This window comes from Triturus cristatus, chromosome 4_2, assembly GCF_964204655.1.
Source record: "Triturus cristatus chromosome 4_2, aTriCri1.1, whole genome shotgun sequence".
Lineage (NCBI taxonomy): Eukaryota > Metazoa > Chordata > Amphibia > Caudata > Salamandridae > Triturus > Triturus cristatus.
Window position 1 is genome coordinate 155,297,716 of NC_140586.1, and position 22,490 is coordinate 155,320,205.

General features: G+C 48.2%; 1 protein-coding gene across 1 annotated transcript in view; it reads right to left on the minus strand.

Annotated features, from left to right (window-relative positions):
• Positions 1-22,490, minus strand: part of BAZ2A (bromodomain adjacent to zinc finger domain 2A) — a 1,031,051-nt gene that overhangs the window by 392,316 nt on the left and 616,245 nt on the right. Inside the window, exons 18-19 of the mRNA XM_085600883.1 lie at positions 1,112-1,301; positions 256-318 (exon numbers count right to left, since the gene is read on the minus strand). Coding sequence (XP_085457009.1) covers positions 256-318; positions 1,112-1,301 — 253 coding nt within the window. The remainder of the gene's footprint in view (positions 1-255; positions 319-1,111; positions 1,302-22,490) is intronic.

The window sequence follows — 22,490 nt, forward strand, 5'->3', positions numbered from 1 at the left end:
ACATGAACAAACATGCTCATGCAAGTTGACCTTGCTAAGTAGGACCACTTACACAGACATTAATTTGATCCTCGCAGCTGCCAAAGTAATAATGGTGGCTAAAAAATGCCATCATCACAGGGTCCATGATGTTCTTTTGCTACTAGACACCACCACCTATGTCCTCTACAATCAAACACCATTTTCCATGTTCCGGCCCCTGCGCTGAACATTCCAATTTCAGACACCAATACCAGCACTCTATTGAACATTTACCTTGGTTAATTTCTCTATTTGTCGCTCCAGATCCAAAACACTGGCTGAGGAAAGGCTCTCTCCCTGAGAAAGTGCAGCAAAGAAAAAGTAGGTGATACATTTGGTTGTTTAAGTGGAGTCTACATATGCAAATGACTTGTTCTAGATCATTACAGTTTGCACAAAGGACTTGTCCTTCATTGACTATATAGAGAGCTAGAATATTTGATTTCTCTGTAGAACAACCTAAAGCTCAGGAATAATTCTTCACTAATCTCAATCTTCAGATAGTACTGCAAACTTTAGTAAGCATAGCAGGATTTGACGCATTTAAGACACTAATTAAATGGCTTCAAGTTTTACTTAAGATACCTGTGCTTCAGCTAAGCAGCAGCCCATTATGAGTCAGAGGGACAGCTCAAAAATGCAACCATGGCTGGGTATGACCATTCTATTCTATTTACAGTCACACATTGGCTATTTATTGTCTGGATTAGCAGTCTAACTTATATCTTTGTTTAGGGTGTCCATGTATGCATTGTTTAGAAGAGGCAGCTATGTCCAAATAAAAATTACCTTAAATACAGGAACCGACAGGCCCACTTATATTGATGGACAACTTAATCCTTCCGTGTTTCAGAGTTTGCTAAACCTCCAAAAGTTCAAATGTGTTTCAAATATATATCAATTCTGATATTATTCAATATTTGAAAGGGCAAACTGTGCACTAGTTTCCTAATTATTGGTCTTCTCTTCACCCACCCCATTGTAGCAGCTGCTGTTTCTGACTAGATCTCCCTGATGCCTCAGATTTTTACATTTTGTGGCTGTGCTAGAAGCCCAAAAAGCTTTTCTAAACACTTTCTTGATTTCATACCTCATCTTCATTCATGGATCTCTTTGCTCGACAATCCTCTTCTTTGCTTTTAGGGATGTCCATACCACTTCCGCCATCACCTTCTTCCTCTTCAGCACCAGACCTTGAGCGTCGCCTCCACCGCTGCTCCTCCATGCAAGTAATCTCAGACTCAGGACGACCCATCTTCTTGGCCAGAGCAATCTTTAGTCTGCAGAGGGCAAAGGAAATGGTGCAAAAGGAAAATAAATACCTTAATGGTGGTCCTTGTTCTCTTGGTGCCTGTTCTGCTTTCTTTATAACTGTTTGAGAATGGTATGCAGTCATAGGCATGAGTGTAAATGCCAAGTTACTACAGTAAATGGAACCCAGGCGGCCCAGAACCATTGTGACACAAAACATAACTGTCAATGAGAAACCTCCATCAGGGGTTCTTTATAAATTGATAAATAATTAATAGTATCGCACACGCTTTGGATCAAATGTGCTTCAGAAAGAGAATGAAAGTGCCTAAAGCAGGCAACACTCGCTTGACATTTTTGATCTTTCAAAATCAAGTAACTAGTAAAAGAATCAAATTTATATTGCAAAATTAAAATAGGTTTAAAATAACCCATTTTCTGTGGAGCATCAGTTCTTGCTTCATCACTTTAAAAATGAAAAACAATGAAAGGGAATTGTTCTCAAACGTGTAACGCTCAGCATATAGAAAAAACCTGCTGCTACAAAGGCTGCCATTGGATCGCTACATTCCCAGCATGAAGCAAAGTCACAGTCCTTCGGTTCATATTGAAAGTTATGATATCCAAAGCTTTGATTCCGTCCTGCCGGGATACACTTGACAGAAATTGGTGTTAAAGGTAAGGATAATGCTACTTACCAGTATGCATCTGTTCTTGGCATGTAGAGCTGCAGATCTATACACTGTGCATAGATCGCCATCTCGAGTTGGGCCCGGATGTTTGCAGTTTGTTTTCCTCTTGGAAAGTCTTTGGAAGTCACGAGTTTGGTGACTCTTCCTTTGGTTCGTATTGAGCATGGGCTTCGGCTCCATCCTCAGATTGTTTTTCGCCAGTAGGGAAAGATGGAGCGGTATAGTAACAGTAAAGAAACCCATGTGTGTTGTATCTAAATAAGATAGACTGGAACGGATACAGGTAGCCGGGGAGGCGGGTGGGCGTGTATAGATATGCAGCTCTACATGACAAGAACAGATGCATACTGGTACGTAGCATATTCCGTTCGAGGCATATGAGATGCAGATTATACACTGTGCATAGATTATATAGCAGTACCCAACCCTAGCGGCGACCACCGGTATCCGTTGCAGTGGTTTGAAACAGTGTCTTTAATACAGCCTGGCCCACGCTAGCTTGTTGCTTGGTTTGCACATCTACACAGTAATGTTTTGTGAAGGTGTGCGGTGTTGACCATGTGGCTGCTTTGCATATGTCATCTAAGGGTATGTTCCCTAGAAACGCCATAGAAGCCCCTATCTTTCTTGTAGAGTGGGCTTTAGGTGGAACAGATAATGTTCTTTTTGCTTTGTGATAGCAAATTTGTATGCATTTTACAATCCATCTAGCTATCCCTGATTTTGAGATGGGGTTGCCTTTATGTGGTGGAGAGAACGAGACAAACAGCTGTTTAGTCTTTCTAAAAGATTGCGTTCTTTGAATAAAGTAAAGCCCTTTTAACATCAAGTGTATGTAGAGCCCTTTCTGCAACAGATTGAGGTTGCGAGAAAAAAAACGGTAATTCCACCGATTGATTGAGATGGAAGGGGGAAATGACCTTGGGCAGAAATTTTGGATTTGTGCGAAGTATCACCTTATTGTGATGTATCTGTAGAAAAGGTTCTTGTGTAGTGAACGCTTGTATTTCACTAACCCTTCTAAGGGAAGTGATAGCTACGAGAAAAGCGGTTTTCTAAGTAAGGAACTGTAGCTCACATTTATGCATTGGTTCGAAAGGCGGTCCCATCAGCCTTGTAAGAACTACGTTTAGATTCCACACAGGTGAGGGAGGTGCTCTGGGTGGAATTACTCTTTTAAGGCCTTCCATGAAAGCTATAATAGCAGGCACTCTGAAAAGTGATATATGCTGTCTGTTTTGCAGGTAAGCAGCAATTGCTGCTAGGTGTAAACGGATGGATGTGTATGCCAGGTTACACCTTTGTAGATGGAGCAGGTAACATATGATGTGCTGTATGGATACATCTAAAGGGTTGATTGTATTGTTACGGCAGTAAATAACAAATCTTTTCCACTTTGCGGCATAGCATGCTCGAGTGGTAGGATGTCTGGCTTCCCTGATAATGTTCATGCAATCAGGGGGAAGGTTACGGTATCCAAATTCTAAGATTTCAGGAGCCAGATCGCAAGGTTGAGCTGAGCTGGGTCCGGGTGCCTGATCTCTCCATGGTTCTGGGTTAGGAGGCATGGGGACAGGTGTAATTTTTGGTGTGGTACCACTGAGAGCTGTAGTAGTGTGGTGTACCACGGCTGCCTGGCCCATGTTGGAGCTACCAGAATGAGTGTGAGGGAGTGCTGTTGTAGCTTCCTTACCACTAATGGAATTAGCGGGAGAGGCGGAAAGGCGTATGCAAATTTGCCTGACCAGTTCATCCATATCGCATTGCCTTTGGACAATGGGTGTGGGTATCTGGCGGCGAAGCTTGGGCATTTTTTGTTTTCGTGGGTGGCGAAGAGGTCTATCTGAGGATGCCCCCACTTGTGAAAGAATGGGTGAAGAACTTGTGGATGCAGTTCCCATTCGTGCATTTGCTGCGTTTGTCTGCTGAGCAGATCTGCCATGGTGTTTTGAATCCCTGGGACATGTTGTGCCAGGAGAAAGACTTTTTGCGGGATTGCCCATCTCCATATGCTCTGTGCTAATCGAGAGAGCTGTGGAGAGTGTGTCCCCCCCTGTTTTTGAATGTAGTACATTGCAGTCATATTCTCTGTGCGAATGAGGACTGCTTTGGCTGAGATTTGTTTCTGAAATGATTTCAGGGCTAGAAAGATCGCCAATAACTCTAGATGGTTTATGTGGAGTAACTTTTGTTGTGGCATCCATATAGCTTGCACTGTGAGGTGTAATAGATGCGCTTCCCAACCGGAGAGCGATGCGTCCGTTGGTAGAATTACCTGAGGAAACGGGTCCAGGAACGGTCGCCCTTTGGAAAGATTTGTGGTGTTCCACCACTGCAGAGAGCGATGGGTGCGACCGTCCACCAACACCAGATCTGTCAGTTGCCACTGGGCCTGGTTCCACTGGCGTGCTAGGCACTCTTGGAGTGGACGCATGTGGAGTCTTGCATGAGGCACTATGAAAATGCAAGATGCCATCATCCCTATTAGCTTCATAAACACTCTTGCTGTGAGAGAGTGGCGAGGAATGAATCTTTGACGCAAGGCTTGTATGCTTGCGATTCTGGCTCGATTGGGATAGGCTATAGCTTTTGAGGTGTCTATAGTGGCACCGAGGTATTGCTTTGTGTGAGACGGTATCAGCTGGGACTTTTGGTGGTTCACCGTGAAACCTAGCTGGTGAAGTAGTTGGATGGTAGTGTTTGTATGTTGCACACATTGGTTGTAGGACGTGGCTTTTATTAGCCAGTCGTCCAAGTAAGGGAAGACGTGAATGTGTTGTCTTCTGAGGTGTGCCGCCACTACTGCTAGGCATTTGGTGAACACTCTTGGTGCGGTTGTGACCCCGAAGGGGAGAACCTTGAACTGATAATGTTGGCCGTCCACTACAAATCTGAGGTACTTTCTGTGAGAAGGGTGTATTGGAATATGAAAGTATGCGTCTTTCAAGTCCAGTGTGGTGAGAAGATCGTTCTGGCAGAAGAGTGGGAGAACTTGTTGGAGAGTTACCATGTGAAAATGGTCTGAATGTATGTATGTATTGAGAGGCCGGAGGTCTAGAATGGGTCGTAGAGTCTCGTCTCTTTTTGGTATCAGAAAGTACAGAGAGTAGACCCCTAAATTTTGTTGATTGATGGGGACCTGCTCTATAGCCTGTTTTTGCAGGAGGGAGATTACCTCTTGTTTGAGCAATGTGGTATGTTCTTGCGACATTGTACGGTGCCTGGGTGGAATATTTGGGGGGGTGGATGTTAATTCGAGACAGTACCCTGACCGAATAATTTGGGTCACCCATTTGTCTGGTGTTATGGTCTCCCAGGTTTCAAAGAAGTTTTGTAGTCTGCCCCCGACTGGAAAGGAATGGTCTGGGGGGAGCGGGGGAAAGTCATTGTGTGGGCGGTGTGGCAGAACGGGTGGTGTTGGTTTTGTCCCTGCCCTTATTATTGTTTCCTCTATATCCACCTCTTTGATAGCCCTTTGTGAAGGTAGTCTGAGGAGGGGACTTGTAAGATGTGGAGGCGTTATCGGCAGAGTAGCCCCTGCCAGTGCCTCGAAAGGAGGAGCGGCGAAAAGAGCGTCTAGTAGGGTGGGACTGTAATGCTCCCATAGACTTCGCCGTATCTGTATCTTTTTTCATTTTTTCCAGGGCTTCGTCTACTTTTGGGCCAAATAAGTGTTGCTGGTCAAAAGGGTGGTTTAGTATAGATGCTTGTACCTCTGGCTTAAAACCTGAGATTCTGAGCCAGGCGTGGCGGCGAAGCAGAACACTGGTGTTTATAGCCCTGGAAGCTGTGTCTGCTGCGTCAAGTGCACATTTAATAGAGGTGTTGGTAATGGTCTTTCCCTCTTGTATTAGTTCATGAGCCCTATTTTTATATTTTTCTGGGAGATGTTGCATGATAGTCTCCAGCTCATCATAGTGCGCTCTGTCGTACCTTGCCAAAAGCGCTTGCGTGTTGGCGATACGCCACATATTGGCAGCTTGCGAGGCAGTGCGTTTGCCTGACGCGTCTAGGAGCTTGGACTCCTTATCGGGTGGTGGAGCTTCACCCGATGACTGAGAATTGGACCGCTTCCTAGCTGTGGATACCACTAGTGAGTCTAAGGGTGCAGGACCTTGAATATAGGCAGGATCTGTGGGGGCGGCCTTATATTTTTTCTCTATTCTGGGGTTTAAGACCCTAGCCCTGACTGGGTCTTTGAAAACCTCTGCCGCATGTTTGGTCACCCCTTTAAGCATGGGTAGTATGGCAGTAGATTTATCTGCCATGTCAAAGGTATCAAGTAGGAAGTCTTCCTCAACTGGATCAGTGTGTAACTCCACCCCATGATAATGTGCCGCCCGTTGTAATAAGTGGTGGAACCCCAAGGAGTCCTCTGGTGGAGATGGCCTGGATGGATAAAGATCATCCTGAGGTACATCTGGGACATCTGGATTATGATAATCCTCCCATGAGTCTGGTGTTCCCGGAGGGGTGGGGTCTTGTGGGGCATCTGTTGGATCATAGTATGGATCCCCTTGGTCATCAGGGTCTGGAGACGGGGTTGGAGAGCGATGAGGCAAGGGTGGAGAAGGTGGAGGGGGCGGAGATGGAGAGGGTGGAGGAGGTGGAGGTGGTGGGGATGTGGCAGAGTCCTTCCATTTTGGCGGTGGAGGAGGAGCTGGTTTGTCTAAATGTCTTTTCTTTGAAGACAAAGTCAAATGTCCAGTCTTTGGATCCTTTGTTAAAGTCTTTGGTAGAGGATCTGGCGTGAATAGTTCCTCCGGCACCGATTGATCTGTTGGCGCCGATGTTTTCGGGGCCGACGGCTTCTTTGGTTTATCTGTGCCATGCTTTTTCGGGGCCTCCGATTTTTTGTTCGGTGCCGAGGCAGGTTTCGGCACGGGAATCTCAGCGCCGAGGGATTTATGTTTGGTCGGCACCGAGAGGCCAGGTTTCGACACCGATGGCTTCGGAACGGAGCTTGGTGTGGTTTCTTCGGTGCCGAAGGGTGTTTTTCGGCACCGCTAGTAGGCTGAGCCCGAGCCGCCGGAAGACTTATGATGCTTCTTCACCGGGCCCGAAGGTGGGGTAAAGGAAGCGGTATGTTTGGTTTTTCCTAGGCCCGGAGGCGAAGGTGTAACCGGAGTCTCTTTCGGTGTGGGCGCGGGAGGGGGTAGAGTACTCACGACCCTCTGCGCCGGTGTGATCTCCTCCACGTCGGAGTCGTCTGCCTCGGAAGCGCTGACGAGGTCGTCTTCCTGTTCGGTGTGCTGCTGTCCCGAAGCTTCGATGTCTTCTCCGAAGATGTCAGGTGGAGCCTAGGTCGAGGAGTGCGCCATGGTGCGTCTAGCTCTTAGATCCCGAATAGTCTTTTTCGATCGAAAAGACTTGCAGGCGGGGCAGTCTCGGGCCTCGTGTTCGGGAGAGAGGCAGAGGTTGCACACCTGATGTAAATCGGTGTGGGGAAATTTAGACCCACATTTAGGGCACTTCTTAAAGGGAGTCCTTTCCATCGGCCGAGACCGGAGTCGAGATAGGCCCGAAGGCCGCCGCCGATGCCTGGAATCGAAGAAGTGCCGAAGAGAGAGATAAAGAAGAATCTCGATGGACGAGGATTTTTCGTCGAAGGTCGAATTGGAAAGGTTCGAAGCCGGAGCACGAAGTATTACATCCGAGCCCGATGGCGGAAAAAAAACAATCTGAGGATGGAGCCGAAGCCCATGCGCAGTACGGACCGAAGGAGGAGTCACCGAACTCGTGACTTCCAAACACTGTCCAAGAAGAAAAACAAACTGCAAACATCCGGGCCCAACACCAGATGGCGATCTATGCACAGTGTATAATCTGCAGCTCATATTCCTCGAACATAGAGTTGCCTTTATGTGGTGGAGAGAAGGAGACAAATAGCTGTTTGGTTTTCCTGAAAGGTTGTGTCCTTTGGATGTAGTAAAGTAAAGCCCTTTTAACATCCAGTGTGTGTAAAGCCCTTTCCACAACGGTTTGAGGTTGTGAGAAAAAGACTGGTAATTCTACCGACTGGTTTAGATGGAATGGAGAAATGACTTTGGGTAGAAATTTTGGGTTGGTGCGGAGTACAACCTTGTTCTAATGCATTTGGAGAAAAGGTTCCTGTATAGTGAGTGCTTGTATTTCACTAAACCTTCTGAGGGAAGTGATGGCCACTAGAAAAGCTGTTTTCCATGTGAGAAATTGGAGCTCACATTTATGTAATGGTTCGAAAGGGGGTCCCATTAACCTTGTGAGAACTATATTCAAGTTCCAGACAGGTGAGGGTGGTACTCTGGGTAGAATTACTCTTTTGAGGCCTTCCATAAAGGCCTTGATGGCAGGCACTCTGAAAAGTGATAGGTGCTGCCTGTTCTGTAAATAAGCAGCAAATGCAGCGAGGTGTAACCGAATGGAAGTATATGCTAAGTTACACCTTTGTAGATGGAGTAAGTAACATATAATGTGCTGTATGGACACATTTAAAGGATTGATTGTGTTGTTGTGGCAGTAAACAACAAATCTTTTCCACTTTGCAGCATAGCATGCCCTAGTAGTAGGGCGTCTAGCTTCCCTGATAATATTCATGCAATCAGGGGGAAGGTTAAGGTATCCGAATTCTAGGACCTCAGGAGCCAGATCGCAAGGTTGAGCTGAGCTGGGTCCGGGTGCCTGATCTCTCCATGGTTCTGGGTTAGGAGGCATGGTGAGAGGTGTAGCTTTTGGTGTGGTACTACTGAGAGTTCCAGCAGTGTGGTGTACCACAGTTGTCTGGCCCATGTTGGAGCTACTAGAATCAGTGTTAGGGAATGCTGTTGTAGCTTTCGCACCACTAATGGAATTAGTGGGAGAGGTGGAAAAGCGTATGCAAATTTGTTTGACCAGTTCATCCATATCGCATTGCCTTTGGACAATGGGTGTGGATATCTGGCGGCGAAGCTTGGGCATTTTTTGTTTTCGTGGGTGGCGAATAGGTCTATGTGTGGATGCCCCCACTTCTGAAAGAACCGGTGAAGAACCTGTGGGTGAAGTTCCCACTCATGGATCTGCTGTGTCTGCCTGCTCAGCAGATCTGCCACGGTGTTTTGGACTCCTGGGACGTGTTGGGCCAGGAGAAAGATTTTTTGCGGAATTGCCCATCTCCATATGCTCAGTGCTAATTGAGAGAGCTGTGGAGAGTGTGTGCCCCCCTGTTTTTGAATGTAGTACATGGCATTCATGTTGTCTGTACGAATGAGGACTGCCTTGCCTGAAATGTGCGTCTGGAAGGATTTTAGGGCGAGAAAGATTGCCAGTAACTCCAGATAGTTGATGTGGAGTAACTTATGTTGCGGCGTCCATGTGCCCTGTGCTGTGAGATGTAACAGATGAGCTCCCCAGCCGGAGAGCGATGCGTCTGTTGTTAGGATTATTTGTGGGACCGGGTCCAGGAACGGTCGACCTCTGGAAAGGTTTGTGGTGTTCCACCACTGCAGAGAGCGATAGGTGCGACCGTCTACCAACACCAGATCTGTCAGTTGTCCCTGGGCCTGGTTCCACTGGCGCGCTAAGCACTCTTGGAGTGGACGCATCCGGAGTCTTGCATGGGGCACTATGAAGATGTAAGAGGCCATCATCCCTATCAGTTGCATAAACACTCTTGCTGGGAGAGAGTGTTGACATATGAATTTTTGAAGCAGAGCCTGTATATTTGCAATCCTGGCAGGATTGGGATAGGCTATGGCTTTGGAGGTGTCTATGGTGGCACCAAGGTATTGTTTTGTGTGTGATGGTACCAGGTGGGATTTTTAATGGTTCACCGTGAAACCTAGCTGGTGAAGTAGTTGGACTGTAGCAGCGGTATGTTGCACACATTGTTCGTAGGACGTGGCTTTTTTTAGCCAGTCGTCCAGATACGGGAAGACGTGAATGTGCTGTCTTCTGAGGTGTGCAGCCACTACTGGGAGGCACTTGGTGAATATCCTTGGTGCTGTTGTTACCCCGAACGGGAGCACCTTGAACTGGTAGTGTTGCCCGTCCACCACAAATCTGAGGTACTTTCTGTGAGACTGGTGTACTGGGATGTGAAAGTATGCGTCTTTCAAGTCCAGAGTGGTGAGAAAATCGTTCTGGGAGAGGAGTGGAAGAACCTGTTGAAGGGTTACCATGTGAAAATGGTCTGAATGTATGTAAGTGTTTAGAGGTCTGAGATGAACAATAGTTACTTACCTGTAATCTGTGGTTCTCCAGTATTGGTGTCTTTCATAGATTCACATGCCTGAATCATTCCCAGTCGTCGGAGTGGGAGTCCCACGGTACATAAAAAAGCAATAATTATGCATATACCAAACGGAAAACCTTGGTAACCTGAACCAGGAAGTAAAGTAGCCTAAGCTACAAGGGAAAAAACTTCCACAGCTATGACTATCACTGTCATTATATACAGTCCAAACTGCAGCCAATCAGGCGACAGCACCCACCAGAATGTTCTCCTCAGAGGCTCAGGCTGTCAGATTTTCTCGCACAGGAGTGAAGTAATATACCATAGCCTAAAAAGCCTCTGAGGGAAGGTGGGCGGGTTGCAGGTGAATCTATGAAAGACACCAATACTGGAGAACCACAGATTACAGGTAAGTAACTATTGTTCTTCTCCAGTATTTGGGGTGTCTCTCATAGATTCACATGCCTGAATCAGAGTAGATAGCAGTACATAACCTTTCGCTCATAAGACGCCACTTATATATATATATATACCATATACATTATGAAACAGTATAACCATACAGAAATACACGTGTTTCAATTTATGCAAAACAATTTCACATCACAAAAAGCGTCTTATAAAAGCATAGCGGAGGAGGGAGAACAGAGGCTCACCTTATTTGAAAAGATTACGTAGAACAGCTTGTCCCACTGAACCATCCGCATCACTTGCAGCTTCCAAACAGTAGTGTCTGGTAAACGTATGGCAGCTGGACCATGTTGCCGCTTTACAGATCTGGTGAAGAGGCACACCGGCGAAAAGAGCTGTAGATGACGAGATTGCTCTCGTAGAGTGTGCTCTTGGGGTCGCTTGTAGTGGTCTTCCAGCCTGATCATGGCATAAACAAATTGCAGCTGAGATCCAACGAGCTATGGTTGGCTTTGATACTGAATGGCCTTGACGTGGTCTGCCATAAGCTACCAAGAGCTGGTCCGATTTGCGCAGCGGTGCTGTACGTTGTAAGTAAAACTTCAGACATCTCTTGATGTCTAGGGAATGCAAGGCCCTTTCTGCAGCTGTTTGCGGATTTGGAAAGAAAGTTTTCAAAACTATGGGTTCATTAAGATGGAAATCCGTCGGGACCTTTGGCATAAATTTTGGATTAGTGCGCAGCACCACAGAATCAGATGTGAATTGCAGAAAGGGTGGATGAATAGTGAACGCTTGAAGGTCACTAACCCTTCTTGTAGAAGTTAGAGCCAATAATAAAGAAACCTTCCAAGAAAGGAACTTTAGATCCGCCTTGTGGATGGGCTCGAAAGGATGCCTCATTAGTTGTGAAAGCACTATATTAAGGTGCCAAGAAGGAGGCGGACGCCGAATAGGCGGAAACATCCTAAATAGCCCCTTAAAAAATTGTTGGATGACTCTGTTGGAATAGAGAGAGTTAGTACCATCCTGTCGGAATCTTGAAATTGCAGCCAAGAACACCTTCAAAGTAGAGTGGGAAAGACCAGACCTCGCCAATTGTAGAAAGAAAGGCAGAAGTTGTTCCGGCTTTGCGTGGATCGGATGGAGATTAACGGATTGACACCACATGCAAAACCTCTTCCACTTTAGTTTGTAGGTCTTAACAGTTGCTGGTGCTCGAGCATTGGCCAAAACCTCTTGGCAGTCTGGAGGGATATCTAGGTGTGCAAATTCAAGCTGTTGAGGAGCCATGCCGCTAATCTCAGCGATGCTGGGTCCGGATGACAAATTTGACCGTTCTGAAGGGTCAGAAGATGTGGAATTGGTCGAAATTGTATGGGCTCGGCCTCCGAAAGGAGGAGAAGCTCTGTGAACCAGTACTGGCGGGGCCACCTGGGAGCAATTAAGATCATGCGGCAAGGCTGTTGTTTGATCTTGCGCAGAACTCTTGGAACCAACGGGATCGGTGGAAAGGCGTAAGCATATATTTGCGACCAATTCATCGAAAAGGCATTCCCCAGCGAGTCCTTGTGGGGAGCCCAGCTTGCGAAGAATGGGCATTTGCGGTTCTGGCTGGTCGCAAAGAGGTCTATATCGGGATGCCCCCATTCGTGAAACACTTCGTCTAGGAATGGTTGGTGTAACTCCCATTCGTGATTCGACGTTGTGGTCCTGCTGAGGGAATCCGCCAGAACATTCGTGATTCCCGGGACGTGAATGGCTTTGAGGTTGATCTTGTGGCGGATCGCCCAATCCCAAATCTCTTGCGCTTGCTGGGATAGGAGGGCTGACCTCGTCCCGCCTTGTTTGTTCACGTAATGCATACTTGTAGTGTTGTCTGTTCTTACAAGTATGCATGCTCCTCGGATGATGGTCTGGAAGGATTTTAGAGCCAGGAATATGGCTCGCAGTTCTAGCAGGTTGATATGCCACTTTCTTTGTTCTAGAGTCCACCTGCCATTGATTGTCATTCCTTGAAGGTGCGCTCCCCAACCCTCGAGGGATGCGTCTGTGGTGACTGTGAACTCCGGCATTTCGACCAGAAATGGGCAACCCTCTTTCAAGTGGTTCATCTGACTCCACCATTGAAAGGCCTCTCGCATTCGTGGGGTGATGTGAATGAGATCCTCGAATGACCCTGTGATCTGAAGCCATTGCAGATTGAGTTCCTCCTGCAACGGTCTCATTCTGTACCGACAGTTGGGAATGAGATGAATGCAAGACGAAATCATCCCTAGGAAGGATTTGTATACACGGACTGAAACGCACTCTTTTGATTTCAGAGAGCGCGCAAGATTGCATATTTTGGTTTGCCTTTCTTTTGATACGAAGGCTTTGACCAGATCCGTGTTCAACGTCGCTCCTAGAAACGTTCTTCTTTGCGAAGGAATAAGATGTGATTTCTCCAGATTTGTTGATAGACCCAGGGATTGGAAGAGTAAAAGGCATTTCTGAACATGCTCGGATGCTACCTTGGCGGAACTTGCCTTGATAAGACAGTCGTCCAGGTACGGGAATATCTGAACTCCCTGCAGATGGAGATGCGCAGTCACTGGCGCTATGACCTTTGTGAAGACTCTGGGTGCAGAACGGAGTCCAAATGGGAGGACTTTGAATTGGAAATCCCTGCCAGCCACTCTGAACCGTAGATATTTTCTGTGCCTTGGTAGGATTGGTACGTGAAAATAGGCATCCTGCAGGTCGAGGGTGGCCATGTAATCTCCCATCGAAAGCAACTGCAGAATTTCTTGGAGCGTCAACATCCGGAACGACATTTTCTTTAGGAATTGGTTGAGGGCGCGAAGGTCGAGAATTGGACGCCACTCTCCTGATTTTTTCCGGATGAGGAAAAATCTTGAGTAAAAGCCCGTTCCCTTTTGTAAGAGAGGGACTTTTTCTATTGCTCCTTTTTGAATCATCAAATTTATTTGGGAAAAAAGCTCCTTGAGATGAGCAGGGGGTGGACCTTTGGGAGGAGAATTTGGCGGAATTTTTGTGAATTCCAGAGCATGTCCTCTGGATATTATATCTAATACCCACTTGTCTGAGGTAATCTTGGACCAATTTGAATAAAAGTGGGATATTTGACCTCCGATTCTTGTACGTGGGAACGGTAGAGATGGTGGCAGGTGGCTGAACTCATTGCTTCTTACCGGACTCTCGTCCGCGAAAGGACTGCTTCTTACGCGACTTCGAATATTGTTGATTTCGCTGTCCGTAATACTGTTGGCGATAATTCTGAGATCTTTGGTTATACTGAGAGGTTTGAAAGGAACGCTGCTGGTTATTACCTCCCCTGCTAGAGAAGGATCCACGTCCTCTGGCTCCGCGGAAGGTAGATTTTCGGAATTGGAAACTACCCAGGGACCTTGCTGTAGGAGAGTAGGGTCTGCTTTCTATGTTCACCCCCACTTTTTGCTTTTGCTTTACTGGTTTTCGACTTAGATGTGGCTGTGGGCCTGCTAATCAGACCCACAGCCCTGCTGTTCTCTCTCTAAATTAATACTATGTACTTTAGGTGCATAACCCATTTGGATAGGATCACCTTATTGGCCCCTGTACAGTGTACCCTAGGTACCCAGGGCATAGGTGTACCCTAGGCCTACCAGGGGCTGCAGCATGTATTATGCCACCCCTGGCCTGGCCTTCCATTTTGACACAACTGGCTGATCACTCAGCTGGGGCAAGGTCGTGTAATCACCCCTTGCTTAGGTGTAGTATTCCTATACCTAACTTACATATAGACACATGTGTACCTATCAGTCACTCCTATGGCAGGCCTTAACAATCCTGGAGGCAGAGTGCTTGGTAACATGTGAGATGGTGCTCTAGCATGAGCTGAGCCTGTCTGCAGCTTTCGGAACCTTGTCCTTATAGCTGTTCTATGATATAGCCTACCATATACTCTTAAAGTGCCTTATAATCTTAGACGGTTATGGTAACTATGGTTTGGCTTTATCGAAACATGTCGTGTAAGGTGTCTAACACTGTGGAATAATACCCCCATGCCATTTCTGGACATGAGAATATTATTCCCCCCTTCTAGAGGGAAAGACATGTTAAAATCATACTTCAACTGTTAGCCTCTGACCAAAGCCTCAGCATCACAAAATGGATGCTGCTGCCACGACACAAGTCTGACCTCCTGCAGCTGGGAGTGATCCCAGCCAGGGAGGCCTGGACAATAGGTTTCCTGCTTGGGGAGGTGCTAGCACCTCCCCAGACAGCCTTTAGTGTATTGGGGCAGGGTGGGCTGAAAGGAATGAGACATGCCTGGGGCACACAAGGTGTTCCTTGCATAGTCCAGTTCAAACCGGCGCTGGGGCACTCCAGCCCCAGCTCTGGCGCGAAACTGGACAAAGGGAAGAGGGTGTAACCACCCCCTCCCAGGTCCCACCCATAAGGCGTGACCTAGCAGGTATCCCAGCCCCCCAGATTAGTATAAGAGTGGGAGTTGGGCCTCAAGACTTTAGATTATCCTGAACCTGCAAAACTGAACAGAAACTCTGGACCTTCGACATTCGACGAAAGAAGAAGACTGAAGAATCTCCCTTGTAGCCAAGGAGTGGCTACCCTGTGCAAACAGGCACCATCAAGAGACTACCCTTTGCTTTGCGACCGTTCTACGAGGAACCGACTGCAGAGCCCGACCAGAGCCTTGACTTCCAGACTTCTCCGACCCTCATCCACATCTGCAGCAGAGCTGAGATCCGTGGAGGCGACGAGCGACGTGGGACCGGCTACCTGGGAAAAGTGGCTAGTAACTTACAGCGCAGCTTCTGAGGTACCCTCGAAGTTGTGCACCGGGGATTGAGAAGCCCCAACCCCAAGCACCATCTGCACCGAAGACCAGCCCCCCACACTCCACGAGTCCTGCGTGGGGCCCTTCAGCATTTTCCTGCTTGCCGCATCTGTCCGGTTGCTTGCCCGCTGGCTAGTGGCCTCTGTGACGACGCACCCTGAAATCTTCTGCGCTGGTTTGGCTCCTCCAGACTGGCTCCCGCTTCTCTGCAAAGAAGAAGCACCCCAGACCTTCCTGGTCTGCACCAGAAGCAAGTCCTTCGTTCTTCGTGGGTTCCGCTTGCCAAGGCTTGGTGAGTCCTAGTCCAACTTCGACGCCGCCGACAGCAAGAGCCTTCGTGGGACAGCTCGCCTCCTGGTCCTGGTCGCCCTCGACGCTTCCTGGTCCTCCTGGCTGCAGCGACAAGCTTCACCTTCACCTGCAATCTTCATGACATCGCCTGGTTCCTTCCTGGTTCCACGTGGTCACTGGCTAGTGACCTTGACTCTGTCCCTTCTGCTTGCAGGTTTCTTCTCTTCTTGATCCCAGCCTTGGGATCCACCGGACACTCTTCACTGACTGCCTGTCAGCATCTTTCTTCAGGCATCCATAGGAGTCGACGACGAAAACGACGCATCTTCACCCCTATGCACCCGCAGCCTGTGGGCTAGGTAACTTGGGTACTCCAGTGCTCATCAGGATAGTGACTATCCTAGTGTCTAGTTTTCAAGTCTCAACTTCCTAGCTACTCCGGAAGTGTCCTAAATCTACCGTTTTCTAAACTGTACTATTGCTATTGACTTTTACGCATTACGCGTGAGTGTTTCCACTCTGCACACGAATCCCGTGGGCCTCCCACTTCCTAACTAACGCTAGTGTAGTGTAGCCCCAGCGATTCCCTAGGCCTAGGCCTATTCTATTTCCGTGACAGTGGTTCTTATACCACTTACTTAGTATATGGTTTGCGTGGCCCCTAGGGCCTAACTGTATTACTTACCTGTGTGACTTACTGTATGCATTAATAAGACTGTGTTGTACTTACCTCTAATCTCATAAAGAGTGCTGAGGGTTTGCTTAGAATAAATACACTTTATTTTATATATATATCTGTTGTGGTGTCCTTTCATTTGGTATTCAAGGGATTATATATGGTATCACAGCTGGCTTCACATGCCATTCAGAGTTTAGCCTAAGACTGCTCTTGTCCATGCTACCACTAGGATAGCTGGTCTATAAGGTTGACTTTACAACCAATCACCATAAGGGTATTTGGACTGATATAAGGTGTACACTATAACTAGTGACATCATACATCAGGCCAACTTCTCACACTTGCCGTCTCCGTATCCTTCTTTATTGCCTGTAGCGCTTCATCTACATGTGCACCGAACAAGGATTCGCCATCAAATGGCATGTCTATAATTTTAGACTGCACCTCCTGGCGAAACGATGTGGACTTCAGCCAGCCCTGCCTTCTCAGCACTGCGGCTCCTGCCAGCTGCCTGAAACCAGTTGATGCCACATCCACTGCTGCGTCGATGATTTCCGCAGACGCATACTCTCCTTCCTGCAGGATCTTTATAGCCTCGGATTTTGAAGGCTCCGGTAACATGTCGAGGAAAGGAGAGATGTCGGACCACATCTGGCGGTCGTATCGCCCTAAAATCGCCAGGGAGTTTGCAGCCCGAACTGTGGTGGCTGCCATCGTAGACACTTTCTATCCTATTGCGTCCAACCTTCTACCATCTCTATCAGGTGGAGCTGATATGGGTGTTGAGGGATTTCTAGCCCGTCTCTGAGCTGCTTGTGCTATAACCGAGTCTGCCTTAGGTTGACCAATCAGGCATGCTGGTGAATTACTTGGGGCTCTATATTTCTTGTCCAGCCTTGGTAACACTGCTGGAAGAGAATTAGGGGTAGCCATCAGTCTCAATCCCTCTTTCCAAATACAGTCAATGATTGGGATTGCCCGAACCTGCTTCCTTGGTTGGTCCTTGAAGTCATATAGGAAGCAGTCATCTTCCTTTGTTTCCATGGGAATCAGGAATCTCTTGGTCGCTCTTTCCATCAGTGAGTGGAAATTCCCAATGTCCACCGGGGGAGAGTCCACCGGAGCTGGAGCACTTGGAGAAGGAGTTTGTACTTGGTAATTATCCCACTCCGACATGATAGATTGATCATCTACCTCTCCTTCCTCCCTTTCATCGTCTGAAACCTGCAATTGCCGAGATGGCAACGGAGAAGGTGGTCTTGGTGACTGGAGCGACGACAACTGTACTCGTGGTCTGGGTGTAGCCGGAAGAGATTCCGCCGTTTCCGACGGAGGAAAACGTCTAGAGTAATCTTGCAACATATACTGCAGATTATCAAGTAGTTCCAACGGCATTTGACCAGACGGCACTGGTGCAGGTGGTGTTGGCTGTGGTTCTATATTAGGATGTTCGTATTGTTCATCCTCATCATCCTCATCTTGATATTTGATGAGAAGCTCCGATGGACTCCTTGCAGTCCGAAATCTCTCATCTTCTTCGGAGTCGTTATCCTCCGATTGTAAAAGTTGCGCCGGTAATTTTAGAGGCGATATAGCCTCTAAAGACGATCCTCTACGCTGTAGAAGCGTAGATGCTGGTGACCTTTGATCAAACACGACAGACGACGGAGTCGCAGTCCATACCTGCATATCCATGCAGGTAGATAGTGAAGGTGGTAACACTCGTGTCGACGGAACGAATCCTGACGTTACAGCCATTTTCGATGACGAGGCTGTTTTCGTCGACGAGATGGCATCCGTCGACGATGGGACAATCTTCGCCGACGACGGTGCCGACGACGAGGCAACCTTCGTCGACGATGGTGCCGTCGACGAGGTCGTTATCGACGATGAGGGCGTCGACGCGTCCATCTTCGTCGACGGGGTTTTCTTCGTCGACGAGGTATTCTTCGTCGACGATGCAACTGTCGACGGTGCCACAATCTTCGTCGACGGAGTAGACGTCGACGAAGTAGTCGGCGGAGCCAGCTTCTTGATTCTTACCGTCGACAGAACGGAGACGAGAGATGACACTTCCCTCGTCGACGAGATGGGTTTTACACTCACCGAAACCAGCGTCGACGGCGATGAAGCTGATGACATTATCATTGTAGGTCTCGGCGACGAGAATGTAATCGTCGACGTTGAAATCGCGTCGACGATAATATCTGTCGACGCCACTGCCGTCGACGGCGCCGTCGACGGCGGCAATCTCACCTGAGGTGATTTCTTGTCAGGAAATCTCTTAGCTGGCTGGGTTTTTCCTGTTTTCCTGTTTTCCCAGGGGGCGTAGAGGGCTTGGATCCTGAAGGTGGAGATGTCTTCTTAGATGAAGACGAAGACTGCCCCGAGCCCTTAACAGACTGGGCTCTCCTCGACACCTTTGCCCCAGTAGAAGAAGATTCTTCCTCAGCCACCCTTTTTCTGGACGAGATAGAGGATCCAGAGGCAGTTTCTATCTCTGATAAAGGAGCATCTTTATCCTTAAGCTTCTGTAGCCACAGAAGAAGGCGTCCCTCTCTATCTCTTAAGGTCTTTTGAGAGAAGGTACGGCAAATCTTGCACTCCTTCACCTCATGATCAGGATAGAGGCAATAGATGCATTTTTTGTGAGGGTCTTCAGAAAAAAGCCTAAGCTTTCCGCAGGACCCACAAGATCTGAAGAGTGATTTCTTTGTAGTTGACATCCTAGAAGTTGTAGAAACAGCAGAAACTTGAAGAACTGAGCAGAGCTCAGGGTGACTCCCTTCACACGACGTGCGGTAGAAAATCTGACAGCCTGAGCCTCTGAGGAGAACATTCTGGTGGGTGCTGTCGCCTGATTGGCAGCAGTTTGGACTGTATATAATGACAGTGATAGTCATAGCTGTGGAAGTTTTTTCCCTTGTAGCTTAGGCTACTTTACTTCCTGGTTCAGGTTACCATGGTTTTTCGTTTGGTATATGCATAATTATTGCTTTTTTATGTACCGTGGCACTCCCACTCCGACGACGGGGAATGATTCAGGCATGTGAATCTATGAAAGACACCCCAAATACTGGAGAACTAGGATAGGTCGTAGAGTCTCGTCTCTCTTTGGAATCAGAAAGTACAGGGAGTAGACCCCTAAATTTTGTTGATTTATGGGGACCTGCTCTATGGCTTCTTTTTGCAGGAGGGAGATCACCTCCTGTTTTAGTAGCGTAGTATGTTCTTGAGACATAGGGCGTTGCCTGGGTGGAATGTTTGGGGGGTAGATGTTAATTCTAGGCAATACCCTGACTGAATAATTTGGGTCACCCATTTGTCTGAGGTGATTGTCTCCCAGACGTGAAGGAAATGTTGTATTCTGCCCCCGCCCGGAGTGGAATGGTCTGGAGGGAGCGGGGGAAAGTCATTGGGTAGTAGGTGTGGCAGAGCGGGCGGTATTTGTTTTGCCTCTGCCCTTATTATTATTGCCTCTGTATCCGCCTCTTTGATAACCCTTTGTGAAGGTAGATTGAGGAGGGGATTTGTAGGACGTGGATGCACTATCCGAGGAGTAGCCTCTGCCCGTGCCCCGAAAGGAAGAGCGGCGAAAAGAGCGCCTAGGAGTGTGTGACTGTAGGGCTCCCATGGATTTCGCTGTGTCAGTATCTTTTTTCATCTTTTGGAGGGCTTCATCAACTTTTGGGCCAAATAGATGATCTTGGTCGAATGGGTGGTTCAATATAGAGGCTTGGACCTCAGGTTTAAAACCTGAAACTCTTAGCCAGGCATGGCGACGGAGAAGGACACTGGTGTTTATGGCTCTGGAGGCTGTATCTGCTGCATCTAGGGCACAGCGTATGGAGGTATTAGTTATTATTTTTCCCTCTTGGATCAATTCATTAACCCTGTTCTTGTATTTTTCAGGGAGATGGTGCATGATTGTCTCCAACTCATCATAATGCGCCCTGTCGTATCTGGCCAATAGCGCTTGCGTGTTGGCGATACGCCATATGTTGGCGGCTTGTGACGCAGTGCGCTTCCCTGACGCGTCTAGGAGCTTGGACTCTTTGTCAGGTGGTGGTGCTTCGCCTGACGCCTGAGAATTTGAGCGCATCCTAGCTGTAGATACCACTAGGGAATCCAATGGTGCAGGGCCTTTAATGTATGAAGGGTCTGTGGGGGCGGCTTTGTATTTTTTCTCTATACGGGGGTTTAGGACCCTGGCCCTGACTGGGTCTTTAAAAACCTCCGGTGCATGTTTAATCACTCCCTTTAACATAGGTAGAATGGCAGTAGACTTATGTGCATTGTCAAAGGTGTCTAGGAGGAAATCTTCCTCCACTGGGTCAGTATGTAACTACACCCCGTGGTAGTGTGCCGCCCTTTGTAATAGGTGGTGAAAGCCTAAGGAATCTTCAGGTGGGGATGGCCTAGATGGGTAAAGGTCATCCTGTGGGACATCTGGGATGTCCGGATTGTTATAGTCGTCCCATGGGTCTGGAGATCCAGTAGGGGTGGGGTCTTGTGGCACATCTGCTGGATCATAATAAGGGTCTCCTAAATCGTCTGGGACAGGAGACAAGGTTGGGGAACGATGAGACAGGGGTGGAGAGGGTGGAGGTGGAGAGGGTGGAGGAGGTGGGGAAGGCACTCTGAAAGGGGAGGTAGCAGTGTCTTTCCTCTTTGGAGGTGGAGGTGGAGCTGGTTTGTCCAAGTGTCTCTTTTTTGAAGACAATGTCAAATGTCCAGTTTTTGGATCCTTGGTGAGTGTCTTTTGGAGAGGATCCGGTGTGAAAAGTTCTTGCGACACTGGTTGTTCGGTCGGCGCCGAAGTTTTTGGGGCCGACGGCTTTTTAGGCTTGTCTAAGCCGTGCTTCTTTGGGACCTTCGATTTTTTGGTCGGTGCCAAAGAGGGCTTCGACACGGGAGTGTCGGTGCAGAGGGCCTTGTGATGTTTGGTCGGCACCGGAAGGGCAGGTTTCGACACCAAAGGCTTTGATACTGGGTGGAGATGGAGGCCGATCTTTTCTTCGGTGCCGAAGGGTGTTTTTCGGTACCGCTGGTAGGCTGGCTCGAGCCCGAACTGCCGAAAGGCTTAATAGGCTTCTTTACCGGGCCCGAAGGTGGGGTGTGAGAAGCAGTATCCTTGGTCTTGCCTAGGCCCGAAGGCGAAGGTGTGACCGAAGCCTTTTTGGGTATCGGCGTGGGTGTGGGAGGGGGTATTGTACTCACGACCCTCTGCGCCGGGGTGATGTCCTCCACATCTGAGTCGTCAGCCTCGGAATCACCGACTAGGTCGTTGTCCTCTTCTTCGATGTTCTGCTGTTCCGGAGCTTCGACGTCGTCCCCGAAGATGTCGACTGGAGCGGAGGTCGAGGAGTGGGCCATGTTGCGTCTAGCCCGTCGATCTCGAATAGTCTTTTTAGAGCGAAAAGACTTGCAGGCGGGACAGTCTCGGGCCTCGTGTTCAGGGGAGAGGCAGAGGTTGCACACCTCATGAAGATCGGTGTGGGGAAACTTGGACCCACATCGAGGGCACTTCTTGAAGGGAGTTCTTTCCATCAGCCGAGACCGGAGCCGGAATAGGCCCGAAGGCCGCCGTCGACGACCGGAATCGAAGAAGTGCCGAAGAGAAGGTAATTAAGATGATTTATTCTTTGAAGCAGCTCGATGAGCGAGGATTTTTGCGTCGATCGTTGAACTGGAAAAGTTCGTAACCGGAGCGCGAAGTATTACATCCGAGGCCGATGGCGGAAAAAAACAATCTGAGGATGGAGCCGAAGCCCATGCGCAATACGAACCAAAGGAGGAGTCACCGAACTCGTGACTTCCAAAGACTTTCCAAGAGGAAAAACAAACTGCAAACATCCGGGCCCAACACCAGATGGCGATCTATGCACAGTGTATAATCTGCAGCTCATATGCCTCGAACATACCTTTCTTCTCTGACAAGGAATCGTCTTAACTTTTCATAAACGCTGAATAGATGGCAATCTGGCTGTCACACAGGCAGTCTGAAAACAGCAGGGAACGGGTGGGGAAAAAGACTCGGAGTACATCCACTAAGAATGTTAAAGCTCTTCTGAGACAAATCCCATAGCCATGAACGGATTGCATCTTTAACTC